At 47.4% G+C, this 15462-nt stretch overlaps 1 protein-coding gene across 6 annotated transcripts in view; it reads right to left on the bottom strand.

Moving 5' to 3' along the window:
* Positions 1-233: 233 nt before the first annotated feature.
* EVA1C (eva-1 homolog C) overlaps positions 234-15462 on the bottom strand; it is an 83047-nt gene continuing 67818 nt past the window's right edge. For 4 of the 6 annotated variants that reach the window (XM_032630467.1, XM_032630468.1, XM_032630470.1 and 1 more), the window contains exons 6-9: positions 11227-11307; positions 9424-9513; positions 8756-8874; positions 234-806 (exon numbers count right to left, since the gene is read on the bottom strand). In XM_032630467.1, the coding sequence (XP_032486358.1) occupies positions 543-806; positions 8756-8874; positions 9424-9513; positions 11227-11307 (554 nt within the window). In that variant the 3' untranslated portion in view covers positions 234-542. The remainder of the gene's footprint in view (positions 807-8755; positions 8875-9423; positions 9514-11226; positions 11308-15462) is intronic. The other 2 variants (XM_032630471.1, XM_032630469.1) reach the window with 1 other exon arrangement.

Here is a 15462-nt window from a genome sequence, read left to right as displayed (position 1 = left end):
CTTGCCATTGTGAATATTAGTATAATTCTTTTATGGAGAGATAGGGATCTTCTGTTTACCCATCTGTAAAACGATAATGACAGCACCATCTCCCGAAGTTGTCGAGAGCATTAAATGACTTAATACATGAAAAGCAGCTAGAACAGTGCCTGGCATTATAAGTGCTCAATAAATGTGAACTCTAGTTCTGTTAGCATATAGACATGAATTTAAATAAATACAGAAAACCAAGACTTCTTCCCTCCATATTTATTTTGAAATGTGCTGTAAACAGTTTGAAATGTCCCTTTAAGAGCTTTCTGGCTTCCTCAGTATTGGATGACATGACAAGTTCTCCTTCATAGAAGGTACGAGTGAAACAGAACTGGAGGGGCATTCTCAACCCTTCCCTCTTCAGAAAGTGTGATCATATCAAGATGCATCTGGTTTTCAGTAGAACTGGCTCATGTTTCTTGGGAGTGAAGTGTCCAAACCACTGTTCATCCATATTTCCTGGATGATTTGCTCCCTGCGCTCAATCCTTTCTGCCAGCTCTGCAGCCTCTATGGAACTGTAGACGGGATATGTAGTCCTACGAAACCCCGACAGTTCCCCCGGAAAATCGGAGTCGGAGGAGTCCTCCTCCCCCTCCTCATCCTGGCTGTCCTCCTCGGCTTTGTCGCTTCCTGGCACCAGGTGCTCCCTCGCCAGCTGCAGCTCCCGGAAGTCCTTGGTGCAGGACACTCTGATGACCAAGGCACACAGCGTGAGTGCAAGACCGATGCAAACACTGGACACGAACAGCAGGGCAGCTCTTTCAGGGTGGGCTGTAAGGGAAAGAGAACACGTCAGGACGTGGGGGAGCTGTCAGTCTTCACCAGGCCGAAGTCCCACAGAAGCAGATACATGCAGTCCTGGACAGCATCTCTAAGACCGTCCACACCTAACTGATCATATACCCCCACTAATTAAAAAGAAAAAAAGGTTTGGAGCATATATAGTCAACATATGTATGTTTATGAGAGGACACATAGCAAAGGACCTGAGAAGCTGGGCCCTCCTGAGTTCAAATGCAGATCTGTCATTCCCTAGTGTGACTTTCGGCGAATTACATCACCTCTCTGTTCCTCAGTTCCTTCACCTGTAAAATGGAGCCAGAAGCCCCTTTCTGTCAGAGTTAATTCCTGTGAAGCTCTCAGAACACTCAATGACACATAACAAATGTTCAATAAACTGTTAGCTATTATTAATAGTAGTAAATTTTGAAAAATTAATTTACATATAAAGTATATATATGAATGTAAGTACTAATATAGTAAATGTTACAAAGCTTAATTTTAGATTAAAAAATAAATATAAATAAAAGTTCTGGTAGTAAAAGTTCTACCTCCAAATAACTGTACAATAGAAATAGAAAGAATGCTAATTTGTACTATGTACCCTGGTCTAAATCTTTACATATGTTTAATTCTTACATTAAGCCTGCGTGGAAAGGACTATTACTTTTCAGCCGTGTACCCCCTGAGGTGTTAGCACTCCCATTTTGGGAAGTAATGATCCAGCTAACTTCCTAATATAGGTCAGGAGTTGACAGATTTTTCTGACCCTTCTGTCAAAAGGTCAGACAGTACACATTTTAAGGCTTTGTGGGCCAAACAGTCTGTGTTGCAACTACTCAACTGTGCTGTTGTAACACGAAAGATGTTACAGGTGTGGCTGTGTTCTAATAAAACTTTATTTACAAAATCAGCCCGTGGGCCGTACTTTGTGGATCACTGATACAGAGACTCAAGCTGAGGTGTAGGGGAGCCACTGTCTGAGCTCAGCTGGCCTCTTTAGCTGGAGCCAGGACAGGAACCCAGCTCCTGAGCTGCAAGCAGCTTGTGAGATGTGCACTGGCCGTTTGCTCCTACGTCTCGATGGAACCAGCCTCCGCCAGGCACGTGGCCTCCTCCTTCACTAGACTCGAATATAATGATGACTGTTGTCCTCACTGCCTCGGTCCCTCCCCAGAGGTGCAGAATGGAGGTTCAGAACTTGACAGTTGATAAGTTTCATGTACAGTCAAGGGATCTAGCCGCTGTGATCTGACAGGAGAGATCTAAGTGGGACACGCTATCTCCTTGAAACATGCAACTTCCCTATTCGGCTTCCTTCACTCGCAGCTCAATTCACTGGACTCAAATGTCCTTTGTTGCCGTCGCCCCTACGAGCACCATTTCATCACTCTCTCTAAGACACAGAAGTCTGAATGCAAAACTGCTTTTGGCCAGGGGAGGGGCAGTGAGCTGTGTCTGTAGTGCTATTAATAACAATATATTTTTCCTAAGGGTCAAGGTATTTTGAAGATTTGGTCAGAAAGAGACACACATCCTTTGTGCCGGGTTCATTTCTGGGAGTGGTGGTAGAATAGGGATTGGAAGACTGGCATTTGGGACACAATCATTAAACCGTAAACCACAAAATGATGCTAAGACCCGAGGCCCTGATCTGATGGGGCAAATCGTTTCTCCTCCCCCTGCACATCAAAGCCTCTGCTGGGAGTGGACTCATCACTCCCAGCTTCACTCTCACCTCCCTTTCCTTTGAATCCTCCTTTCCTCTCCCCGCTGTCTCCGGCCCCCCCTTCCCAAGCCTCCTGGCCACTGTCCTCTCCAGTCCTTCCTGTCCTCATGGAGTCGGATACGGGCTTTCTGTGCAGCCACAATTCATCTCCTCTTCCTCCTGGGAAAGCGTAAGCCTTGAGCCCACTGACAGCCACGCCTGTAGCCATCACCTCCTGCAGTGCCTGGAAGGAGCGCTGCCGATGGGTGAATGGAGTCCCATCCACTTGTAACCTTTTCCAGCCATCCTGGTTCAGGACAGGGCCAGCTCCAGGCAGAAAGATCCCATGCTGGTCAAGCTTCTGGGAAGACCATGATCACCCACAGCCCCCTTCTCTCCTCGCCCACGAGACCATCATTCCCAGTGGTGGTCTCATGGGTGAATCAGGTACTCAGGCCAGGATCAAGGAGGATTTAAGGTCTGGCTCTGCCCCAGACAGGTGGGTAACTGTGGGCCAGTTACTGTCCCCCACTCCTTTCCCATCTCTACTTCATTTTATTTTATTTTATTTATTTATTTATTTTTTTTGCGGTACGCGGGCCTCTCACTGTTGCGGCCTCTCCCGTCGCGGACCACAGGCTCCGGACGCGCAGGCTCAGCGGCCATGGCTCACGGGCCCAGCCGCTCGGCGGCACGTGGGATCTTCCCGGACCGGGGCGCGAACCCGCGTCCCCTGCCTCGGCAGGCGGACTCTCAACCACTGCGCCACCAGGGAAGCCCCTCTACTTCTTTTTAAAGACTCCAGGTGGACAGAATTAAACTCACCATAATCCTCAGGATATGACACATTCTCTTTATCGGTCAATACGCGGCCTTCCTTTATGTTTATTTAATTAATTAACTACTTTAAATTCTGTAATCAGCACCCGCGCTGGGAGTTAGAGCCTTGACAATAACCATGTCTAACCTGTGGGTTCCCCTCCCCCCAGCCTCCTCCCATCAAGGTAACTACCACCTGAATTCCATGCTCATTACTCCCGCACTTGCCTTTTTACATAGCTTATGGCACCTCTGTGTATTCCTAAAAACTTCATGAAAAAGGTGTAACGTTGCAGCGTTGGGGGTTTGGTGTTGGTTTTTAACTGAACAGTATATCGCTGCATCACTTGACTACGCTGTGGTTTATTCACTCGCTCTCCTGCTGATGGGCATCTGGGGGGCTGCCAGGTTTCTGTATGTGGGCCTTGTAGCTGTGACCATTCCTGTACACGTCCCTGGTGAATACCTGCAAGTGTCTGTCTCGGCTACTGAGGGCAATTGGATGAGCTGTAAGGCATGTGAATTGGGGAAATACTGCCAACGTGGTTTGCAAAGTGGCTGCAATGCATGAGGAATCCTGCAAATCCTCATCTTCTCCAGCACTGAGTATGGACGGGCTTCTAACATTCTTCCAATCATAGGAGTATAAAACTGCATCTCACTGTGGCTTGACTTGTATTTCCCTGATCCCCAGTTATGTACACATCTCTCCAGATACTTACCTATCCCTCGTCTCAAAATGCTGTCTCAGGTCATGTGCCCACTTTTTAAATGGGGTTGTGTGTGCTTTTCTTCTTACACATAAAATATATCTGTATCTATCTATAGTTTCTATATATTCTTGATATTGATCATTAGACAGTATATACATTGTGAATATCTCTGGGTAAGTGGCTTGTATTTTCTTTTCATTAAGGTGTCTTCTGATCTAGTGAATTTATCTGAAAAACAGGAATGATAACACTTCTCTTCTCCATCCTCCCCACCCCCAGCTGGTCTCCTCTCTCCTCCCTTGCCCCTCTCATCCATCTTCCCCACCGTGGCCACTGTAATCTTTTTAAAAATGCACATCAGATCACATCACTCCCCTACTTAAAACCTATAAACGGTCCCCCTCCTCCCGTAAGGTAAAAATCAAACCCAGACCACTGCCTACGAAGCTTGCTAGGACCTGGTCCATGGAACTACCCTCCCCGGGTTCAACTCCAAAGACTCATCCCTCTGCTTTCTGCTTTCCCACCCACTGGCCTCTCTCCATCCCTCGCAGGGGCCAGACGGCTTCGCACCTTGGCGCTTTTGCACGTGCTGTTCCTTCTGTCTGGAATGTTCTTTCTCCCCTCTTCATCCAGCCCTCCGTGACCCCACCCCCAGTCTGGACCAGGTCTCCCCTGTCATTAGGTCTCATAGCCTCTGGAATGGCTATGAGTGTGTTTTGTCCTCCCCCCCGCCCTTCGCCCACCATAGAATGCAAGCTCCGTGCGGACTGGGACTGAACAACCTTGCTCTTCACCAAATCCCCAGTGCCTGGCCCAAAGCAGGGGTGACACAGCTCTCTGCTGAGTGCCTACGGCACTAGGCTTGGTGCCCTGTGGGTTGGGGGCTCCATAACGTTAGTTGCCTTTCTTCCTCTCTCCCTCTGCTCCCGGAGAGGGAGGGTGTGGGTTCTATTGCCAGGAGCGCTTCTCACTCATCAGACCCTAGGTGCCTCTTGGCTCAGGTGTACCTCCTGCCAACTGACCACTCTTCAGGCCATGTTTACACCAAGTCTGCTAATAGCCAATAATCAAAGATGGAGAATATGGCAACTCTTGGAAAGCCCGTTGGAAATAAGGCTTCCTAGTCACCTGAACCAACTAGTCTGGAGTCATAGAATCACCAGCTCTTAGTTAGATGGAGCCCTGGTGGTGAACTGGCTCAACTCTTCCTGTCACAGCCAGTTAATCTGTCCATAGCCACTGCTTGGCTGGGACCCCAAGCTCGGGCCAGGGTTCTCTCCAAAGCCCCAGGCTTTAAACTAAGGGGATACCGTCTGTTTTCTAAAATCAATTGGACCACTTTAGGCTTTTGTGACCCCTTTTCCTATTACACTGACTGCGTTCTGTTAAAATAAAGGCATTAGTTTCCCTGTCAGACAGAATCTTCACACTGTGCTATTGTTGGTCTTATTCTCATTTTAGCCTTAGTTCATCACAGGCTCAAGCGAATGGCTTTAATTTCATCAGTGGTAGCAAGCCCTCGGGAATCTCACCATGGTGGCCCGTGGCCTTTAAGGCCCCTTGACCCTTAGATCCCTGGTCTGGAGCCAACACAAGCTCCAGCTCAAACCTATTTGTGTCCAAATAAGACACCGAGAGGCTGGGGCGAGGGTTCCACCCCTTGGGGCCCTGCTACCGTCGGGTGAAAGCACAAAGAGTATTGGGCCTGGTCTGACAGCACTTAGGGATGTGATAATAACTTTCTGTCATGGAACCAAAGATTAGAGGCCGTGGGAACACTTCAGAATCCACACCTATGTGACAAGGCGGCGCTGATTTCCCAGCGTCCTCCCTGACGGGGGATCGTGTAACTTCAACTCTGGAATGTGTTATGATACTTCTATTTCAATGGGGGTTTGCCTGATAGCCTGGAGTTCCTTTCATATGAAACAATGACGCCCTCCCAACTCAGGAGAAGCACTGCTTTCTCACCCATGGCCCCAGTTACCCCATGCACCCCGCAAGTCCACAGTGAGCGCTTCCAGAGGCCGAAGACACACACAGGCCCAAGCCCAAGGCCGGGGCTGAAATATTGGGCCACGAGGGCACACAATAAAACACTCACTAGGTGGAATGGAGGACATCAAGTTCTGAGCCAGGCTGTCTAAATAAGTCTCCTTCAGAACAACCTGCAGAGGTACAATGGCTGAGCCAGCTAACTGCCTTCTGCAAGCCTCCAACACACACACACTATATTACTGAGAGGAGGGTAAATTCTAACACTCCTAAGAAAATGTCTCACAGATCATTTAAATGGCCCAAAGCAAAATCATTCATCAGGGACCCTTGGATAACCTTGTGTCCGTTCCACCAGCCTCTGTGTCTCAACATCCCAGGACAGGCCCCTTGATTCTGGGTTCTAGTCTGCTGGTCCTTCGTGTGAACTTGGCTGCGCTGATGCAGTAAAGCTACCTACAGCCTGACCTGGGGAAACGTCCTTCTGGATTTGCTCAATCTACTGATTTAGCTGATCTTGCCAGAATCTTCCCAGCTCACTCTTGGTGGCTCCTGTTGGGGTCCCTCGTGTAGGAGGGTCTCCTCCCTTTGGTGGGTGCCCAGGGACCCCAGTCCAGCCTTCAGATCATATCCCTGCAACTAGGGTAAGGATGCTACTGAGAGTTGGCTGGGGCGCTGCTTTCTAACGACGATGGGGGTGACGCTCTCATTGTGTGACGCTCGTGTTGAAACAGCTCGGCCTGACGTCCTGCCCTTCGCTGCAGTGTGCTGGCCTGCCTCGTGAGGAGGACGAGGTGGGCTGGGGACCTCTAGAGTGACCACCCAGAGGGTGACATGCCCAGGAAATTCACCAGCAGGTGCAGATGTCCCTGTTTCCCTAAGACTTTGTGAGCCTCTGTGATTTGACAAATGAACTTCTATAGCAACTTCATTTCACTAACACCTGACACCACACACTCAGAGCCTCTTTCTCTTTGTCATGGAATTTCGGCTTGGTTGCAGCTTGCTGAGTTCATCGTGCCTAAACGTCCCTCTATAAAACCAAATAACAACCCACCAAGTCCTTACATTCCTTAAAAATTTAATACCTACAAACAGCAAATACAGGGTGATGATTAGGTGCAGGACAGCTCATGACACCAAAGGAGGACTCTTCACATGGTCACTTACTAACTACTTCGTGTGCATCTACTCTGTGCCAGCTCTGTCCCAGGCAGTAGGATATGACAATGACTAAGGTGACAAACATCTGTACTTGAAATAGTTAATGTCTAGTGGAGAGATGGGTGTTTAACAAATAAATCTCTCCAACGACTTCTGGGAGCGATGAGTGTGTAAAAGGTTAGACAAGGATGGAGGCAATCTAAGTTAGGTCACTCGAGGTCATGAGGTTTCCATCCTTCAAAATTCTGAAAGGCACACATCTCTCTTGGAGAAGCTGGAGGGCAGGTTTTATATCTGCTGAGTCTGAATCCTGCCCTATCGCCAGCGACTTGGTGTCCTCAGGCACCTGGCTCAACTCCTCTGAGCCTCAGCTTCCCTGTGTGCAGAATAGGGGATAAGAGTCCCTCTCTCAAGGTCACTACTATGGACTGTATTGTGTTCCCCCCAGATTCATGTGTTGAATGAATATGACTATATTTGGAGATAGAACCTATAAGGAGGTAACTACAGTTCAATGGGGTCATACGGGTGGGGCCCTGATCCAACAGGATTAGTGTCCTTATAAGGAGAGACACCAAGGGGGACCTAAAATATGACATAAATGAACATATCTGTGAAACAGCAACAGACTCATAGGCATAGAGAACAGACTTGTAGTTGCCAAGGGTGAGGGAGGGTGGGGGAGGGATGGACTGGGAGTTTAGGATTAGCAGATGCAAATTATTATCTATAGAATGGATAAACAACAAGGTCCTACTGTATAGCACAGGGAACTCTATTCAGTAGCCTGTGATAAACCACAATGGAAAATAATATGAAAAAGTATGTATATATATGTAGAACTAAATCACTTTGCTGTACAGCAGAAATTAACACAACATTGTAAATCAACTATAATTCAATTTAAAAAAAAAAGAGAGACACCTAGAGCTCTCTCTCTCTTTCCCTCCCTGCTGTGTGAAGACATAGGGGGAAGGCAGTTGTTTACAAGCCGTGAAGAGAGCCCTCACCAGAAACCAAGCCTGCCAGCTCCTTGATCATGGCCTTCCGGCCTGGAAGAAAATACAGTTCTGTTGCTTAAGCCACTGGGCCCATGGTATCTTGTTATGGTTGCCTGAGCTGACCAAGACAGTTGTTGAGAGGAACTGACAGGGTCCAGAATGGCCACATGACATAAGCAGCCTCCTAGTTGCTCCTCTGAGTGAAGGGTTTTCATGATGTCTTTCCTCCACGGGGCCCTCCGGGGACTTTGAAAATATGTGATATTTTCAACAATCAAAATCCTTACATCTCTTAACTATGACAATTGTCCAGAACAGCAAGAAACAGAAATGGAAGGGTGGTTAGAAAAGAGAAGATTCTCAACAACCACACAACCACCACACAGGGAGGATATTGGTAAGGAGGTCCCAAGACTGTTCTATCTCCTGTGTTGAGATGTTTCCTTAAGCCTTTATTTTCTTCTGAGGAAGGCTTACTCCAAACAGCCCCAGCTCTGGCAGGCCTTGAGTAAGTAATGCCGTAATGCATTGTATTACCATGTATTTTACAAAAGTCTTCTGAGGTTCTGGCTCTCTGAACAGAGTCAGGCAGGCATTGTCGAAACTTGCAGAGTTGACATTCCAAAATACGGTCTCTCCAGAGGTGAGCAGTGAGGCTGGTGAGGAAAGGTAGCATGCACCATGAGCAATTTGGGCTCTGCTAATTAAGGAGGGCTGAGTCTGACTGATCCTTAAGGGGAAGATTATCAAGGGAAACCTTGGAACCGTGAGAAGTAACGCTGGTGACTCAGAAAGGGGCTCTCCTTTCACAGAGCATGACCTGTTTTGTTCACTAAGTCATCTTTCAGCCCAATTTTCTCCCAGCCAAGGGTGGAATTCAATAATCCTATGCCCTTCCCGAATTTTAGAGCTGGAAAATGCATTCCTCAGCTTCCTACTTTGCAAAGTGGAAAATTCCCATGGAGCCCAACTGCTACATAGTGCGACTTTAGCCTTTGCTACTTCCCCGTGTGGGTCTCTTGTTGGTTGCCAGTGGCAAGCATACCTAAATTCAGGCCTCTGTGTTTCTGGATTGTAGAAGATTGCAGTTGTCACTTTAAGTGTCAAACTTAAAGTCCTTTTTCTTTAGCCAACCAAGTGTTGTAATTAAACAGAGCATTTGTGAGTAAGAATTCGGTAAATCCGTTATTAATTCACTGACCTACCTCGCAGGTAAGCAAATGCTGCCAGGGAGTGGCTGACAATAGCTCCATCTTTCCTCAGAACTCTTGGTTTCCTTGGGTCAAAGTTTATACCTGTTTCGTAAAAAATGCAAGACCGATTAATCACAACTGTTCACCGTATGCATTTTTTCCTAATCCAGGACTGCCATAATAAATAAAACGTCATAGAGATCCAATAAGTGGGCCTCTGACAAAAGTAGGGAAGACTAAGCCAGGAAGAGCATTTAGTAAGCAGTCTCTGAAAATATTAAGTGATAAAAGGGATTCAGAAATTCTAAAATGTGTTGGTTCCAACTTCACTCATCTACTCTACTGCAGAAGGGAACACATTTATTTTCCCATTTTAAAGGCAATGGCATTCATCATGCCTCTGGGAGATTTAATAATGTCCCACTTAACCACAGAGCTGCTGTCTGCTCTGTTGACCACAGATAAGAAGGCCTGGAATTATGGAGGGAGGTTGTGTTGGGCTACTTTTTTGGAAATGAAGCAAAATACAGGGCGGATCTGGCTTCGGATGCCTGGTTAAGTTGCTGTGATGGAGCTTAGGGATCCCCTGATGGGGTAGCCTAAGGGCCCTGGGGACCCCTGGGAATGTCAGACACGGCTCTCAGGCCTCTACTCCAGGGGGACCAGGATATTCATGGGATCTGGGTGGGAGCCCTCTTAGAAAGAGCAGAGGGGCTGGGAGAGGCTGGGAGAAGCAGAGCCTGGTGGAGAGCTGGAGGGCTGGAACTAGAAGAACATAGGATACTAACAATAGTTATCTCTAAGCTTTGACACTAAGGGTCAGTTCTATTTCTTGGTGCTTTCCTGTGTGCTCCATAACAAGCACACTTTAGTTTTATTCTTAGGGGGAAAAATTTCATAAATGTAATCAAAGTCACACAAGACCAATTCTCAACCTGCAAAGTGCAATATCTTACATAGATTGTCTTGGGGGGGGCCTCTGTAATTTCATCAAGAGCCCCAAGGGTCTGAACTCCATTCTAGATTTGATAAGAAGACCAAAACGTTCATCCCCTTATTTACAAAAGTCCGGTGAAAACCTCAGGAAGAAGGGCACATGTGGATGGAGGCACACAGGTCCAGCCTGGGCGTGGCCCACCCAGGTTCCCTATGGCAGAGGTCCCCATCCCCGGGCCACAGACTGGTATCAGTCTGTGTCCTGTTAGGAACTGGACCGCACAGCAGGTGGTGAGCGGAGGTGAGCAAGTGAAGCTTCATCTGTATTTACAGCCGCTCCCCATCGTTTGCATTATTGCCTGAGCTCCACCTCCTGTCAGCATTATGGTGAGTTGTATACTTATTGTATTATATATTACAATGTAATAATAATAGAAATAAAGTGCACAATAGATGCAATGCGCTTGAACCATCCCGAAACCATCCCCCCCACAAGCCCCGGTCTGTGGAAAAATTGTCTTCCACGAAATTGTTCCCAGCTGCCAAAAAAAGGCTGGGGACCGCTGCCCTATGTGATCCTCTTTCCAACAAGCTCATCGGATAATCCAGGAACCCCAGATTTATTTCTGAGCAGATCTTTTTTCAAGGTGATTTTTCTTTTAGGAAATAAGAGAGGGAATGGAAGGGGGATTTATCCTACTTATAATTTAAAACACAAAATGTTGGCCACCACTTGCAACCATCTGGCACAGCACTGCCATTCTCAGAGCTGGCAGCTCACACACCTTCCATCCTAACCAGTGTGCACCCACCTGCGGTCACGTGGGGCTGTTCACCTTTACTTAAAGAGAAATGCTGCTAGTAAGCCATAAACCTTACCATAGTCACCGTCTTTCTGTTTCACAGAAGGTTTTAGATTAGCAACGGATGGATCGATCGCTGTGAGTATATTCTTGGGAACTAAAAACCAAAAAGAAATATTTTAAATACTTTGTACCCATAATACAACTTTAAAATGCAATGCAGATAAGACAAAAAGAGATCAATTTTCAAATCAGTACATAAATCACTCTGCTTGTCCAATACACTCACATACATACACCAGCGGTACCCATGTGATCATCAAATGTCCCAGAAAGGTTAAACTTTAGGTCTATCTTGCAGTATTTAAAAAAAAAAACAACATAGAGAACAAATAAACAAGATACGGCATATCTATCCAATTGAATGATATTTAGCAATAACAAGGAATGAAGTATAATCATCTTTCGTATCCTTGGGGGATTGGTTCCGGGACCCACCTTGGATACCAAAATCCACAGACACTCAAGTCCCTAATATACATAGCATATGATTTGCATGTAACCTATGCACATCCTCCCGTGTACTTTAAATCATCTCTAGATTCCTTACAGTACCTAATATACTGTAAATGTTATGTAAATAGTTGTAAATAGAGTGTAAATGCTATGTAAATAGTTGTCAGTGTGCAGGAAATTCAAGCTGTGCCTTTTACAACATTCTGGAATTTTTTTTCCGAATATTTTCAGTCTGTGGTTGGTTGAATCCACAGATGTGCAACCCACAGATACACAGGACCGACTGCACTGACACTTGCTACAACACGGATGAACTTCAAAAACATTATGCTCAGCGAAAGAAGCCAGACACAGAAGACCACATATGGCATGATTCCATTTATATGAAATCTCCAGAAAAAGGTAAGTTTATAGAGACAGAAAGTAAATTTGTGGTTGCCGAGGACAGGAGTGGGGGTGGGGACGGACCGCAAATGGGCGTGTGAGAACTCTGGGGATCTTGGAAATATTTTAAAATCGGAGTGTGGTGAAGGCTGCACAGCTCTGTAAATCTACCAGAAACCACTGGATCATTTTTACTTACAACGGGTGAATTTTAAGGTATGTAAATCACACCTCAATAACGCTGTTCACTCTGAACATCAACTTCCCTGAGACACAGTGAAACAAAATGAATGGCACCAACTCAAAACTCATCACCGACCTCTCCCGGCTGCGATTCCACTTTTTGTTCACTCTCTTTAACTCACTCCTTCCTTAATAACCCTGAGAGAATTCGAAGTCTCTGTGCTAGAATGCAGCTCTCAGTATTATAAGAAAGGATGACAGAAGGATGAAGAGAGAGGGCCGTGAAATAGACTCCCTTGGAAGATGGTTAAAGATTCTTCCAAACTGACCTTAAGAATAAACCATCCGGATCTCAAGACCCCCCAGGCAAAGCGGACAAGACGGTAGCAGGAGGCTGAGCAGGGGGGCAAAGCAAGAATTCTGAAGAGCCAGTGCACTGCAGCCAGCTGGGAGGAGGGAGAGGAAACCAAATGTTTTCGCTGCAGAAAATTATTTTTGTTTGTTCTTCGGCTCAGCTGGTATCTGGGAGAAGTGGCAACAGGAAATAGAAGTGAAGCCAATACAAACCGGGCAAGTTCAACTGCACTGATTTTTTGGAAGAGCTGGTAAGCCATCTTCAGCAACAAGAAAACCTCATTTCCTTTCTCAAAGTGCTTAACAAAAGTCTTTTGGGGATGTCCCAGGATCAACAACCAGAGGACGTTCCTAAATTGTGAATTTTCCACGTGCAGGAGGCCCTGGCGCCTTTGTGACCGTCAGCAGCAAGGGTCGCTCTCCTGGGCGGCACAGTGATGGGGACAGAGGCGGTGTAAGCTGTCCACCCCTCCCCCCGGGAATGCTCCTTGGCCGACCAAGGGGCAGGCACACTGCTGATCCTGGGACACCGGCGGTGCCCCAGACAGCTGGGCTGTGCTGCCCCAGATGCTTTCTGATGAACAACCTCTCCATCACTTCTGCGCCCTGATTCCTCGGCAGGAGTTAAGTCCTCCCTGCAGGAGTGGTGTTTCTTTCCCACGTCTGCCTCTTGGCTTGTAGTCGAGATACAGCCGCAGAAGGGCCGGGCTCCCTACAAATGCCAGAGGCTTTCCAGCGCGAGGAGGAATTGCTTGGAGAGGAATGAGCTTTGCAGAATAAAACATTAAATCGCCTGTGTATGCCGTAGGCTCACGTCAGGGAACTTGCTGATTTACTGTGTGAAAATGGCTCTCGTACTGGGAGAATCTTTTAGGATCTTTAAGGTAACAACAGGTGTCAACACACCTGTCAGATTCTCGCATCTCCTGTTTCAAACTGATTCTGAATGAGGACAGGGACTGCGTGTCATTTACTACCACCCCTAAACCCGTCCCTCTCCACTTGAGGTCCATTTGTGAAAATGCCAGCAAACCCCTTTGCGTGGAGCTCCCACCACGTGCCGAACCCTGTGCTCAGAGTTTAAACAGTGCCTCTTGTGCAGTCCTCTTAGTGACCCATGAAGATGCGTATCATTCCCATTCCCGCAGATGGGAAAACTGAGGCTCAGAGATGAACCATTCACCTAGCAAAGGGCGAAGCTTCAACTCCTGGTCTCACTCGCATATGCCCTTACTCTTTTCTGTGATGCTGGGACGTTCAGCCTTTGGGAACTGGATACTGGATCGTTTTAAAGGATTATAAAGATGGCAAAGCAATTCCCACTCACATAGTCCCCCTCAAGCCTCTTAGGTGAAACCAGAGATGATGATTCTAATGGGCTCCAGTGGGTCGCTGAATTTAGGCAAGCTCCCTTCCTGATTTTTGTTTTCCTGAGTAAATCTGTGTCAAGCCTGGATCCGGGTAGACTTTAAGAAAGAAGCCTCCAGAGGTTGAAATTAGAGCCCCACGTAATTTTTCACATCAGAGACAAAAAAGATCTCTGCTTACACTCTCAATAGGTACCCAGATTGCACGAGCACCTCTGAATCCTGTCATTCCCCCCATCCCGCCTGTCTCAAACCTGCAGCACCTATTCCTCCTGTCCCCACTTCTGGCACCTTCTATTCCTCCTGTCCCCAATCCTAGCACCTACAGAAGGGGGTACCCCAAATTCTGGTACCACCATCCCTCTTGTCCCCAGATCCTGGCATCCATTCCTTTTACACACAACCCTGGTACTGAAACAGAGCAGGACCTTACGGTCTTTCTCCCCTATGTCCTCTGCCTGCCTTTTGCCTGTGGAAAAACTTTAGCCAAAGAATAAGTTTAATCAGAGAAGTGAGAAAATGCTGAAAGAAAGGAAAACAGTCAAAGGAGACCAAATAATAATAGTTTAGTCATTAAGCAACGTCAAGGACCATTAGTTCCTTCTCAAGGGCTATAGATGATATTCTGAGCCATATCCTGTGAGCTGTCTTATAGATACTGAACCCCCCGCCAGGCGGGAGAAGTTAACTACGTGTTGACCAGACTGTAGCCATGACGTAAGGTGTCACAATTCCAAGAACTGGCCTCAAGGAAATGGGAACAAACCGACCCTGGAACTGAAGATTAACTGTACCTAAGACAATCAAGATGACGCTGGTCAGACCAGCGATGACCGATTTCAAGATGACCGTCAGAGCTGACTGTTCTGTTTCTGCACGTAGCCCCTCCCTCAGCCTATAAAAGCTCTTGCCCACTGGATGTCAGTGGGGGGAGTCGGCCTTTGGACAGGCATCCCCTCCCTCCCACCCCGCATAGGTTGCCGGCATCCAAAAGAAAGCACACTTCCCTTTCCACCAACCTGGCCTCCTTATTGGCTTTTAAGCAGCGAGCAGCTGGACCCCACTTTCGGTTACAGTACGACCATCCCTCCTGCCCCCAAATCCTGGCACCCATCTCCTGGGAGGAGCTGCAGGCCCCCGGCTGAGGTCCATGTGTTTCCTGTCCCTCTCAGGAACTGTCAGGGCGGGGATGCTGGCTGTCAGGGCGGGGATGCTGGCTGTGCCTCTGTCTTGGTGACCCTCAAGAACCAGTGGCTGTGGACCCAGGGAGAAGCCGTCCCCGTCGGGGTGAGGGGAGAGCAGGCCGTTCTCCAGGTCTGCCTCCTCCTAATAGGAGGAAAGTCTGAAACCTATCCTGTCCAAGAGATGTGGCTAATAATAAAACCTGGATAAAAATTGAGAGCGAGGACCTCGTCTAGCCATGCATTAAAGAAGGGAGCTCCAGCGATGCATCTCCCAGCCCAACCAAAGACTGATTGCTCCGCTCTCCGAGGGGTTTGACATCAACC

This window comes from Phocoena sinus, chromosome 4, assembly GCF_008692025.1.
Source record: "Phocoena sinus isolate mPhoSin1 chromosome 4, mPhoSin1.pri, whole genome shotgun sequence".
Lineage (NCBI taxonomy): Eukaryota > Metazoa > Chordata > Mammalia > Artiodactyla > Phocoenidae > Phocoena > Phocoena sinus.
This window is presented reverse-complemented; position numbering and strand designations above follow the sequence as displayed.